General features: G+C 38.1%; 2 protein-coding genes across 2 annotated transcripts; one reads left to right on the forward strand and one right to left on the reverse strand.

Moving 5' to 3' along the window:
* The first annotated feature begins 5,982 nt into the window (after positions 1 to 5,982).
* ing1 (inhibitor of growth family, member 1) lies at positions 5,983 to 9,151 on the forward strand. The gene is made up of 2 exons (XM_060877068.1): positions 5,983 to 6,247; positions 7,855 to 9,151. The coding sequence occupies exons 1-2, from the start codon at positions 6,106 to 6,108 to the stop codon at positions 8,649 to 8,651; spliced, it is 939 nt and encodes a 312-aa protein (XP_060733051.1). The 5' UTR covers positions 5,983 to 6,105; the 3' UTR covers positions 8,652 to 9,151.
* A 259-nt stretch (positions 9,152 to 9,410) lies between these two features.
* LOC132850457 (ubiquitin-conjugating enzyme E2 A-like) lies at positions 9,411 to 12,467 on the reverse strand. Its single transcript, XM_060877069.1, has 6 exons — positions 12,295 to 12,467; positions 11,311 to 11,391; positions 10,970 to 10,995; positions 10,773 to 10,862; positions 10,209 to 10,297; positions 9,411 to 10,086 (listed from the first exon to the last, which is right to left on the reverse strand). The coding sequence occupies exons 1-6, from the start codon at positions 12,336 to 12,338 to the stop codon at positions 9,958 to 9,960; spliced, it is 459 nt and encodes a 152-aa protein (XP_060733052.1). The 5' UTR covers positions 12,339 to 12,467; the 3' UTR covers positions 9,411 to 9,957.
* Positions 12,468 to 13,934: the final 1,467 nt, after the last annotated feature.

Below are 13,934 nucleotides of genomic sequence, written 5' to 3' on the forward strand. Positions count from 1 at the left end.
CATCCGTCATACACTCCAGACATTTCCAGCTTTCCTTAGGGCTCAGGACAGATTGACTTCAGACCCTCTCCCTCACTTCCTCTCTCCGTCTATCCGTCTCCGTAATAACCACACATCAGGTGACTCAAGGAGATCTGAGCATCATCTCACAAGGCATTATCTTCCAAAGAGCCTGAATCGATGCCACTTGCAGAGAAACTTTTACCATCTCTGTCTGCAGTCTGCCCACTAAAGTCTCAGATAAAGTTCTATATGACTCACTCACAGGCTTTACATTAAAAAGTCAGACATGACATCATATGAGTGGCATACGATTAAAAAATACTCTCTGGTCCAAGAGCATCTGAGTAAGGTGATCTCGATCTCAATCCACTTTTAAATGAACTCAAAAACAAATTTCAAAGTGATTTGACTCTGAATCGACTCACTGGAGGAAGTGAATCATGAATGTAAATCTCCTTATATATTTGATTTCGCTTTTCAGAAAAGTTCAACTGTTGTTTGTGACTGATATTAGGACAAAAAAACACACACCAGCCACTTCCTCGAATGTAAAATCAGTATGAATACATTATTTATCTCCAGAATGTCACTGTGAAGGAATGTAAGTCTGGAACTTTTAATAGCCCTGTGTGTTTAAAATGTAATTATCTCCATTATGTTTACAAAAAATAAGTGTAAAGTGGGACAAGAGAGACGTGACGACTAAACAATAAAAAACAGTGTTTATAGTGTGATAAGTGTTAATGAGTATCAGTTATGAGCTGCCTGCTCTGAATGACCTGGTCATGAACACATACCTTACACAGTGTGCTTGCCACACACATACACACACACAGCACTGTACTTTAAAATCTGTGACGCACAGGGAGGCGGAGTGGCAGCAGACGCCCACCTCAATCACCGAGACAAAATATGTCACTATATTTCACAAAACTCTCACAGAGTTTGAGTGGGGTTTAGCAGCACACACACACACACACACACACACACACACACACACACATACACACAGAAACACAAACATAAACACACTCTCACACACACACACTCACACACAAACACATACACTCACACACACACACAAACACATACACTCACACACACACTTGCTCTCACACACACATACAGTACACACACACTCACACACACACACTCATACACTCTCTCACACACACACTCATACACAGATGCTCGCACACACTCACACACAAACAAACAGATACACAGGCAAACACACACAAACACACACTCACACACAAACACACTCACATACACACAGACACTTGCTCTCACACACTCACACACACACACCCACACACGCATACTGTACACTCTCTCTCTCACACACACACACACTCACACACAGACACTCACACACAAACAGACACACATGCACACACACTCACACACAAACACACACTCACACACATATACACACATACACACAAACACAATCACACACACACACAGAAACACACAAATGCACACACACACAGAAACATTCTCACACACACACAAATGCACTCAAACACATAAACACATAAACACACAAACACACATTCATATACAAGCACAAACACACATATTAATCGTGGGTAAAATTTGCACAAGGCATTAAAAATGTGCAAAAAAAAGCCAAGAGGTCTAAAAAATATATAAATATTAAACAAGTGTGTACTTTTTCACACGTGTTGTTCACATGTGTACTCGAGTTCACGTGTAATTTCAGTGCATGCTACTTTTAAATGAACCGTATAACATAATATTTTTAACTAAAGGTGAATAATAAAGAAAGCAAATCTTTGTATGCGATTCGATTTATTTAGAATCTGACGAAGAGCTTTGGGAGTAAACATTAAGATTACTGATAAGGTGAAGGTGCCCTGTGATGGGTTGGCACTCCGTCCAGGGTGAATCCTGCCTTGATGCCCGATGACGCCTGAGATAGGCACAGGCTCCCCGTGACCCGAGGTAGTTCGGATAAGCGGTAGAAGATGAATGAATGAATAAGGTGAAGGTGAATAAATAAGACTCGCTGTTCTCTTCAATTCTCTTCAGGGCCTCAGAGAACACTGTCTCAGTCATGATTCCATTCCAGCTCCATAGAGCTATAGAATAACCTTAAAATATCTGAAGATCCTAAAGAAGAAGAGAATTATGTCTCATGTCTTTCTTGTCAATAATGTTTTGACTGTAATAGTGAAAGCATGTACTTGTTAACCCAAACTATGGATTTGAATTAAATGATTTGTGAATCATTTGTGACCTTGTGACATTAGCGTGGCTGCTAGTTAACCACCATTTTGTGTATGTTTGTGTTGTCCGTGTTAAAACAAAATCATCAGTGTTTAGGATCACAATGCAGCCTGTAAAACTGAGACCCTGGGTTAAAGATGTTAAATGTTAAATAGAAATAGAGTTTTAATGGTGTAATAGAGTCGTAATCATCGAGCTGCACAAGCGGCTTGTTCTACACTTTAATCAGTGCTTTGGTGTTGTTTTGATGTTAAATGTTAAACGCTGACATGAATGTTGCCCTCATTTCTGACTGAGGCGTTAACTGTCTACTTTTAATAGACAACGCCAGCTGGAGTGTGAGTTTAATTCTTTAGTTAGTTAGATAGTGAATGAGGAACCGCACCCACGCATTCAAATGGTGAATAATTGCAGTGATTAGAACCGTAATTATGCGTGTTTTATTAATTCGCCGTCTCGTGTTTACTCGTATTTACCAGACTCAAATCCATTACATTAAACACATTTGATCCTATCAGTGAACATTTCTGGTTTAATTGAATATGTGTCAGTTATTCTGTATTTAGAGAAAAAACCTGACATGAACTCGTATTTATCTTGTTTTTCTGTTCATTCTGATATTTCATCTGATATACAGAGATCTGATGTATATTATCTTTAAGTAGTTTTGTGATTGTTGCATCATCGACTGTGTCTGTACATCACAGATGTATCTGGAGTGCAACATTAGGTGTGTATAAATTACACAGAAACAGCAGATGAGCAATTAAACTCTAATGAAACACTGTAGGTGTTAATTAAACACGCGGGACAGACCGTTCAGGATGTTTAAATGTGTCAGCAAGAGAGAGGGAGGGAGAGAGAGAGAGAGAGAGAGAGAGAGAGAGAGAGAGAGAGAGAGAGAATGAGTGTGTGTGTGTGTGTGTGTGAGAGAGAGAGAGAGAGAGAGAGAGAGAGAGAGAGAGAGAGAGAGAGAGAGAGAGAGGGAGAATGAGAGTTAGGGTACAGAGAGTGAGAGAGAGAGAGAGTGTGTGTGTGAGAGAGAGAAAGAGAGAGAGAGAGAGTTAGGGGGACAGAGAAATAGAGAGAGGGGGGGGGGCAGAGAGAGAGAAAGAGAGAGACAGAGACAGAGAGAGAGAGACAGAGACAGAGACAGAGTATGTTGAAAATGTCATTATTACAGCAAGAGCGACCTCTTGAGGACAGAAGAGGAACCTCCGATAACGTGAGGTAGTTTTGTGCTGTCACGATGCCAAGTACTAAGTTGTAATCTATTTATTGTAAAGGTTGTAAACGTCAACAATATAAATATTGTACTGAAAAAAATATTTTTAGTTTTGACATTACCAAAAAAGTACGTTGAACTTTGTGAAACTAAAGTTGACTTAATTGACATTAATTAATTTGGGATTTTTCCATTTGATTTAGAGTTCAAAAGGATTCAAAGTTTTGATTGTCTTTTTGTGTTGACAACAAAATTCTCTTGCTGATATCACAAGCCGATACGGTACAACATTACAAAATGACACACAGTCTCTGATGCTACCGACACCATGCTTCACAATGTAGATAATAAGCGTTGGGTTTTCACCAAACATAGTGTTTACTACTTAACACTCCACCAGGTTCTGTTTGTCCTGTAAACAGCTTCTCCTGTGTGACCATGTCTGCTCCAGAACTGTTAACATGCTGTTGGTTTAGGTTTGTTCTCCAACAAACTCTTCTTCAGGGTTTTTATTTCGAGATCACACATCACTATATTCACACACAGCTCAGCTCCATTCAACTAATCATGTGTCTTCTTTGAATTATTTCTAAAATAAGTTAAAGCAGCACTTTAGTGTGAGATGCGCGTGTCAGTAGTGTGAGAACTACAGAGTGCATTGCGTTATCATCACACAATCTCATGTCTAGCCTTTCTTCTAAAATAAAATAAATAAAAAAATCTGAAGATTACTTAGGATTAGTAAGATTTATTTGTTCCTTCTAAAATTCAAAGGTCATTTAACCTTTAATGTGTTGTTTATTACAGGGAGGCAGAAAATCTATAGACGTCACAACGAAAACTTTAGTGACTTAAAATTTCACATTTTAACACCAAAATATTTATTTTCCTCAGACTGCACAAGAACCATGAGTTAGAAAGGTTTATAAAATCTACAGCTGATCAGAACTCCATCATGCAGAAGGGATGTCCGGTCATGTGGATAGAGAATATAAGGGCAGTGTGTGTGTGTGTGTGTGTGTGTGTGTGTGTGTGTGTGTGTGTGTAGAGACAAAGAAATGCCTTGTTAATGAATGCAGTCACAAAGCTCTGCCCTGTGTGGCCTGTTTTTATAGCTACAGGTTTTATCCTTTATTCTGGTAGAAGCTCATAGGAGAACGCACCAATCACGTAAGTTTGAAGAATTGCTATAAAAGCTAATTCACTCCTAATGCATCAATTATTTATAAATAAATCCAGATTCTTTAGAACTTATATTCTGAACTTTTCATATGTAGGACAATTCATCCAGAATACACAGAACTCAACAGAAAAAATGACCAAATAATATCTCAGCAACAGCTTGATGCATTCCCTTCAAATTTAGTATAACTTATATGGCTGAATGTTTGGGCACCCCTGACCATCTGACCCATAGGTGCTTGTTGAACATCCTGTTCCAGATGTATTCCTCTATTGTGGTTATTATAATCTCCACTAGATGGCTTTCCAGAAGATTTTTAGAGTTTGGCTGTAAAGAAATATGTGTAAGGTGATTTGTGTTCATTCTGTTACAGGAGAATTAGTGAAGTCAGACACTGATGTTAGGATGTCGAGGAGTCTTCATTAGCCATGTCATGTCTTCATGAAGCTTGCTTTGTGCCCAGGGGCATTGCCATGCTGAAACATTATTTGGGCCTCTTAGTTCCAGTGAAAGGAAACTGTAATGACACAGCATACAGATATATTCTATACAGTTGTGTGCTTCTAACTTTGTGTCAGCATTTCCAAAAATCTTTGGCCATATAGTGCATCTCTTTAAGAACAGGTGCTGATGGTCACAGTGGCTTTTGCTCTTCATTCATTGCTGCAAAAGTGCTTGGACATAATCTGGGATTACGTGTAGAGATGTACCAGAAACATTCTCGATTAAGAATACAGCAATATTTTAAAATATTAGAGTAATGGCCTAAAGTGGCTTGGATTGATTTCTGCATGTTCCCAAAGGCCAGTAGATTCATATCAAAGATGTATATACACATATATATAAAGATAAGATAATATATATATGTATATATATATATATATATATATATATATATATATATATATATATATATATATATATATATATATATATACATATATATATTATCTTATCTTTAAAGGTAATATACATATATATATTATCTTATCATTAAAGGTTAACATATATGTATGTATATATATATATATATATATATATATATATATATATATATATATATATATATATATATATATATATATATATATATATATACATACATATATGTTTGTCTATGTACTTTCAAATAAATTGAAAAAAAAAAGATTTTAAACTGGGTGACTGATTTAGAAAAACTAACTTTGTACAGAAAATTCATTAAAAAAAATCCTTTATAGATGGGAATCGACTCCATAGCTCGACTCGTTTGATAGAGTTGTTTAAAAGATTCGGCTCTTCGAAAACGAATCGGTTCTTCCAGCAGCGTCAAAACAAACAGCGACACGGCAGGAAACACACAGGACAGCAAAGTTCTACTGGAACACGTCGTGGTCCTCGAACTCACCCGAGATCGATAAAGTAAATGCAGAAAATACAGCACTAGTGTGAGATCAGCATGTTAAACCCTGGTACTAACGGGGAGTCGGTGCTTGTGCTCTCTAACTATGTGGATGAGTATCTGGAGCTGGTGGAGTCTTTACCTCTGGACCTACAGAGATGTGTTTCTCTAATGAGGGAAATAGATGCCAAATACCAAGGTCGGTTTATTTACACACAACATCACGTGTTTATAAGCCTTAAATCGAACTTAACACGTGTTTATGTTTTAATCCGAGGTTATAAAAACCCTCAAACACGTGTAGTGTAAATAATGTCCTGCAAAGGGAAATAATGTGTTTTAACATTTAATCTAACGATTTTTGTTCTTAGAATACATCTGATTATAGCCGAATAACTTTTATTATTATTGTTATTATTATTATTATTATTATTATTATTATGATAAACTTTTAAATCTAATATTAGGGCAAAGCGTTAACGTTAGAGAAACAAATACTGCTTTATTTACATAATGTATAGCATTATTATATATAAAGTATAATGTAAAGTATAATATATAAAGTATAAAGCGAAGTAAACACGGTTTCTACAGTAACGTCGTTAGCTTGTGCTCGGTTAGCCATGTAGCTAGCGTGCTAATCGGTTTGTGCTAGCTAAAGAAAAGGTTTTCTCACTCTAACTATTCAGATAAATTTTACATTTTACTTTTAAAGTACAAATTTCGTTTATAAACGCGATGTTATTTTAGTAATACGTTCACTTTCCCCGCTAAAATATCATAGCTATGTATGTAAAGTGCTGATGTGTGACTATGCTAAGCTAACAAACAGAATTAATCGTCGTCCTTTTATCTGTCTGCTTCAGTTTATACCACTTTTATGGTCGTTATTCGTCACACTAGCAACAAATCTACCTGAAACATCCCTAAAATCGGTAGAAAATACCTTTTTGTAGATAAGAAAATAAAAATGCTAACTTAGCAAGCTAACGGATATTAACTTTATCATTAGCAAAGCGTTACGTAGAGTTGTGCTATGTTTATTAGCCAGATGCTAACTAGCTTTAGGTGAAAGCTTTATCGTTGCAAACATTAAACTACATTATAAAAACTGTATAACGAGGAAAATTAGTTTTGTTTGTTAGAAAAATATATAACGCTCTTTCTGTGTGTAATTTTAGGAGTATTGGGTTAATTAGCCGTTTATGAAGTTTAGATAAATGTTAGATGGAGTTTTTTTTGTTGTTGTTGTTGTTGTTTTTTTTAAGAATAGACTTTAAAAGGATTTTCTCTAACATCAGGCCAAACATGTCATAAAGCTCCTAAATCCTAAAACATGAGAGAGAGAAAAGTGAATCAGAAATATAACGTCCTATATTTAAAGCTTATTAATAAGTTATTCTCAGGGATAAACGTGATCTTTAGTGGCAGCTGAGATTTATTTATGTTTGTATCTAAGTTAATGGTTTCCTATAATTAACCACAATGTTGAGAGCGGTATGATGGGATTTACCCATCACTTCATCTCTACATGACGAGTGTGATGCGGCGGTGCTTTAGTCTTTTAATCTGTCACTTTCTCTCTGCTTCTCATCTGTCTGCTCTTCTCAAACGGATGAGCTTCTAAAACCTTCATGCTAATACTTTAATATAGTGTTATAGCCGCATTGCGTTTTGGGTGTCTGATATATCACGAGCCAGAACGAGATGTTTCTATGGTCAACCTATTAAAAAGATCAGGCTTTTTGTAGATATTTTTACTGTCCCATAATTGGGAATAATTTATCCATTTTGGTCCTTTTGTAGAGATCCTGAAGGAGCTGAACGACATTTATGAGAAGCACAAGCAGGAATCGGATCCCGTCCAGAGGCGACGTCTGCTCCAGCATGTCCAGCGCTCTCTTATTCGTACCCAAGAGCTGGGAGATGAAAAGCTCCAGATTGCGGGACAGATGGTGGAGCTTGTGGAGAACCGCACTCGTCAGTTTGAGTGGCAAGTTGAGCTTTTTCAGGCTTGTCAGAGTTCTCCGGAGAGCACCGTGTCTGTTGGGAGCAGCTCTTCACCTGCCGTGACGACGGTAAATGTGACACCTCTGTCTACGCCGCTAATGTCTCTGTGCAAAACAGTCACTGAGAGAAAGCGTGAGGAGACGCCAGGGTCGGGTGATAAGGGGAGTGGGAAGCGCTCACGGAGACAAAAGAGTGGGTCGGAAAACCGGGACAACTCCAATTACGGTTTGGAGCACAGCGACGACCCGGCGAGCGTCGTAACCCCGAAAGAGAAGAAGGCCAGGACGTCGTCTACGTCATCATCGAAGAAGAAGAAGAGGTCCAAAGCGAAGCAGGAGAGAGAAGCGTCTCCGACCGACCTCCCTATCGACCCAAACGAGCCCACGTACTGCCTGTGCGAACAGGTTTCCTACGGAGAGATGATCGGCTGCGATAACGACAAATGCCCCATCGAGTGGTACCACTTCTCCTGCGTCGACCTGCACCACAAACCCAAGGGAAAGTGGTACTGTCCAAAATGCAGAGGAGACAACGAGAAAACTATGGACAAAACTCTTGAGAGGGCTAAAAAAGATCGAGCCTATAGTAGGTAGACTGTCTCCCTCTCTTTCTCTCTCTGTCACAAACACAGTGCCTTTCACCAAGAGATAATAAACATAAAGTTCAGCTCATTTTACACTTTAAAGAAGAAAAAACATTTCAGGAAAACACCAGCTTTGTTATAATTATTATTATTATGCTGTAACTGTATCTGTAGTACTTTCATGATTAATCTGCCTACAATTTTATTAGTCGTTCGATGTTCCAGATGTTTTCTCTGTTTTTAATCCTAACTCTGTTGCTGTTGAAGCGTAACGAGTTTGTTACATCTTTTAAACTTTTATTGTTGCCGTTTAACAGCTGCACTTCCTTCTTCGATATAAACTATAGTAGTTCTTCCACACACACACACACTTTTGAATTGTTGTATTCATTTATGCATGACTCAGAACTCTTAACATACAAAGTTACTGTTTCATGTCAATTTTTATCGTAGATTGTATTTTACATCATATTCACTGCCACAGTTCCAATAAAATCAGACTTTTATGCATCACGTGTCGCACTTTTGCCATTATTGTGTTGTGTCGCTTGTATGTGCCACAACATGAAGAGCAATATTAATGTTGTTCATACTCACAGCCTGTTCTTCACAGAGGATCACTGTGTTCCTGTAAACACGTTTTATTTGTTAAACACCTCATCAGTCACAACGTAGTGATTCTAGCGGCCTCGTGTTAGTGGTGCAAACGGGACAGGATAAGGTGCGCTGAGCTGTGCTCTGGAACCACAAAAAAGCCTCACAGCTCAGATTTTCTTTTAGCTTTTTTTTTTTAATTTCTTTAATTTTTTTTTATTTTTTTTATTTACAAGTGCTGGAAAAAAAAAGACTGACAGCCAGTGCAAAATCTGTACATGTATAATCCATCATGTGTCTTGTATACAAGCTTGCTGGACTGCACACACACACACACACACACACACACACACACACACAGGCATTCATGCACAGAATAGTGTACAACACCAGAGACAAGGGAAAATAGCTGTATATATAATATCCTGAAATACTGACACAGGCGATTTTTTAAACTGTATTTCATTCTTCAAATTTCAGCATCAGGGAATGTGTGTGTGTATGTGTATGTATCTGAAATTGACAGGAATGAGACGTGCAGGGTTTTCTCACTCGATCGTGCACGAGGAACACAAAACCACGATCCTGTACGAAAATTAAAGTGCATACAAAAACCTTAAAAACAAACCAGAGAGTAAATGTTCCTGTTCTGTTAAACGGCGAGGGAAACAGGAGTCGAGTATCAAGGAAGGTGTGTGTGTGTGTGTGTGTGTGAGAGGGGGTCAACTGTCTCTCCAGCTCTGCTCCACAATAGCAGACACCCTCTTCTCATACTCGCGCTTGTTCTCCTGGTACAGCTGAGCTGCCTGGCTGTTAGCAGGACTGTTGGGGTTCGGCTCATCTAGAAGAGACTGGAGGTAGAGAAACGCTCCGATTATCTGAAATGACCTCAGACTTTAATGCGAGAATGTCTGAGTGTCAACACCGTAACTGTGCTGGACACGTCTGAATAAATAAATACACGCCAACACACCTGAATAGAGGTCAGGATGGAAGACACGTCATACGTCGGACTCCAACGGTTCTGAAGGATGTCCAGGCAAATACTTCCATCTGCATACACTGATCACAGACAGAGAGAGAGAGAAAGAGGATTTTATGTTGCTGTGTCCTGTTGAACACCAAAAAACTGATTCAAATCATTCAGGTGTTAAAAACATTTGACATTAAATAAATTAGATAATAAAATGAAAACAAAATTAAAAATAACACACACACACACTAGAAAGATACAGAGTGACAACAGAAAGAGAGAGAGAGATAACCATAAAAAACATCAAGCAAAATGGCATGTGTGCCCTGTAGTACTTCAGTCAGTATTTAAGATCTTTACAGATGTTCCAGATGTTTTAGTGTTAAAGTTTATACCTATTAAAGTGTAAATATTAAACCATACTCTGAATCAGCCTCAAAACCAGCACCTGCTGATGATATTTGTTGATATGGTACCATCAACCTGAGATGTTTAGGGGTGTGTGTGTGTGTGTGTGTGTGTGTGTGTGTGTGTGTGTGTGTGTGTGTGTGTGGTTTAACTTACCATTCGGGTGGAACATTTTAGAGGCGAATCTCACAGTTGGAGGTTTGTTGGGATATTCTTCTGTAAACTCCACTGTCAGCTTGAACGTACCTACACACACATTCCCATTCCTTAGAATAAGTTCAGTTTATAAATTCATAAATTTATGAATTTATAAATTCTTTTAAATTCTACATTTTAAGATGTAGGACACTTACCATCTTCAAACGGTGTTCCCTCAGGGCTGTGTTCAAAATGAAAAAAAGAGAGAAGTGAGCACTTCAAATTAAAATAAAACTCAAACTATTAGATCAGTTTCATTTTGAGCAATAATATGATCTGATTTTATTTAATAACAATGACTCGTTACTCCAAAAGCAGCGTTTATCACTCTGAGACCTGATTAACACATAAAGTGTGACTAAGTGTGAGGGAGGTGGGGCAGCTTGTGTGTGTTTTCAGTATTAATTGCTTGAGTGAGAACTGTGACATCATCATCAGTTACACAATGTGAATCTTATCCTGATTTTTAACCACAACTTCCTCTCAAATCTCCTACCCAAATATGACTGCGTTCCACACCATGATGTTGTTCTCAGATGGAGCTCCACTCACACCAGCTGGAGGATCCTCCTGTAGCCTGAACACACAATCACACACACAAACACACACACACAAACAGACAGACACACACAAACAAACATACACACAAACAAAAACATACAAACACACACACAAACAAAAACACACAAACAGACAGACACACACAAACAAACAGACACAAAAACAAACACACACAAACAAACAAACAAACAAAAACACACAAACAAACAAACAAACAGACAGGTACGCACACAAACAAAAAAACACACAGACACACAAAACACACACACACAAAACAAACACAACACAAACACACACAAAAACAAACACAAAGACACACACAAAAACAAACACACAGACACACACAAAAACAGACAGACACACACAAACAAACACACAAAAACACACACACAGATAAACACACAATTTATATATATTTAATAAATACTATAGAACAGGAATCAGATTTATCAGGAACCCCAAATAAAGATTAGATGAAGTTTATATTATATAGAGAACTCGTGGTTGTATTGTTTACGTTAATAAACTTTTAGTAACACCACTGTAATTAGCATTAAGTTTAGCTAACTAGCTAGCTCACTGTTTCGCTATTATCATACTATATAATAGATCTATCGCCTCTCCCTGGGAACATTATATACAATAAAATATTATAGAATTCACAATTATGGATGTTTACGAGCGAATTAATGCCAAATAGCGAGTAATGACAAATACTCAAACTCCACCCCGGCCCACCTCTATTCGGCAAACCCCGCCTCCTGCCTCAGGATTGGTCGGTACTTAATATACGAGCTCCCGATTGGCGCGCCGTGTCCGTGACTAACCAATCAGTACAAAGAAGGCGGGATTTGACTGAATACGGGTGGTCGGAGACCTGACACCTCCCCCGGCATTACTGTAAAATCATAAACCTCACCGTTTAAAATCCCTCATGAGTCTTCGTCTAGCAGGAGTAGACATGGCTAATTAAGGTGAAAGATTTAAGTGTAGAATAGTGTCGCAACCCCGAACCGCTTTGTTAATTATAACTAAAGCTAACGCTAAGAGCTAAGCGGCTACGCAACACTCTCTAACTAGGGTTCTGCGTATGACGTCAGAGCTCGGATTAAACCATTCCATTCACATAAAGGGGTGTGAACAAGGTGGGCGCGAACAAGGTGGGACCCTGAATCTGTAGAAATAACTTGGTACTTAAAGCAGCAGTGCTTTGCTAATAAAATAAAATTGTCTTCGTTGGCAAAATGTTTAAATATGTGTATTAAAGACAAAAATTAGTTTGCTGTTAGTATATGATTTTTGATAATCCCCTACCCATACTCTTCCTCTTAGTACAGTCTGTAGGGCAGACGCAGGAGTGACGTATGTTGGTTACTGTTTTGGTAATGCGGAAGTGCCGCGGCGGAAAGGTCACTGAACACACACACACACTCACACACACACACACACACACACACAGGATGTGGTAGCTCAGTGGTTAAAGTGTTGGACTACTGATCGGAAAGTCGTGAGTTCAACCAAGCCACCAAGCTGTCACTCCTGGGCCCCTGAGCAAGGCCCTTAACCCTGAATTGCTCAGCTGTATAAATTAGATAAATGTAAGTCACTCTGGATAAGAGCGTCTGCCAAATGTCATAAACGTAAACACCCACTCACACACACACCCACACACACACACACTCACACACACACACACACACACACACACAGACCAGAGAGGAGCTAGCAGGTGCTTCAGCATCCATAAGAAAGAACAAATCTACCCCATAGCAGCCAAAAATGTTTTTTTCTCAAAGCAATAATATAGAGACTGTGTTCTAATTACTATTTGAATTAATCATTTAAAAGAACAAATTAAATAAAGTAAAAGCATTTACTTATTTTAAAAATGGAGTGGTTTCTTCTGCCAAATAAGCAAATGTCATAATTCTAATTCTAGTGAAAATGAGAATATAAAACAAAGACCTATTATTTGTAATGACAGACAAAACCGAGAACGATGGAAACAGTGAGTGGAAGAGAAACAGCTCACTCTTCATCAGATAAGAAACACAAACTCAATTCACTCCAAATTTATTTGCATGGCGCTTTTTACAAGTGACATTGTCTCAAAGCACCTTTACAGAACATAAACATAGAACAAAAGGTTAATATAAAGAATAATATAAAGATTAATATTATACAAAATTCAAGATTAATATTAGATACATTTAAATGTGTTTGTATTTATCCCCAATGAGTTTGTATTTATCACCAATGTGATGGTGGTGAGGAAAAACTCCCTTAAACGGTAAAGTAAGAAACCTTGAGAGGAACCAGACTCAAAGGGGAACCTCATCCTCATATGGGTGACACTGGAGGGTGTGATTATAAATATACAGTCTGATAAATGTTGTATTGATGCAAATGATTACATGGAGTTGCATCTCCTCTTAGGTATCGCAGAGTCTAACTGGAGCTGGTAGATCTGTAGATGTCTCAGGATTCTCACAGAGTCGGCCTCATCTCAGTGGAGGTCCAAAACCTTCGTTGCACGGAAAACGATCAGAGCTGGTACAA

Source organism: Tachysurus vachellii, chromosome 8 (genome assembly GCF_030014155.1).
Source record: "Tachysurus vachellii isolate PV-2020 chromosome 8, HZAU_Pvac_v1, whole genome shotgun sequence".
In the NCBI taxonomy this organism is placed as follows: domain Eukaryota; kingdom Metazoa; phylum Chordata; class Actinopteri; order Siluriformes; family Bagridae; genus Tachysurus; species Tachysurus vachellii.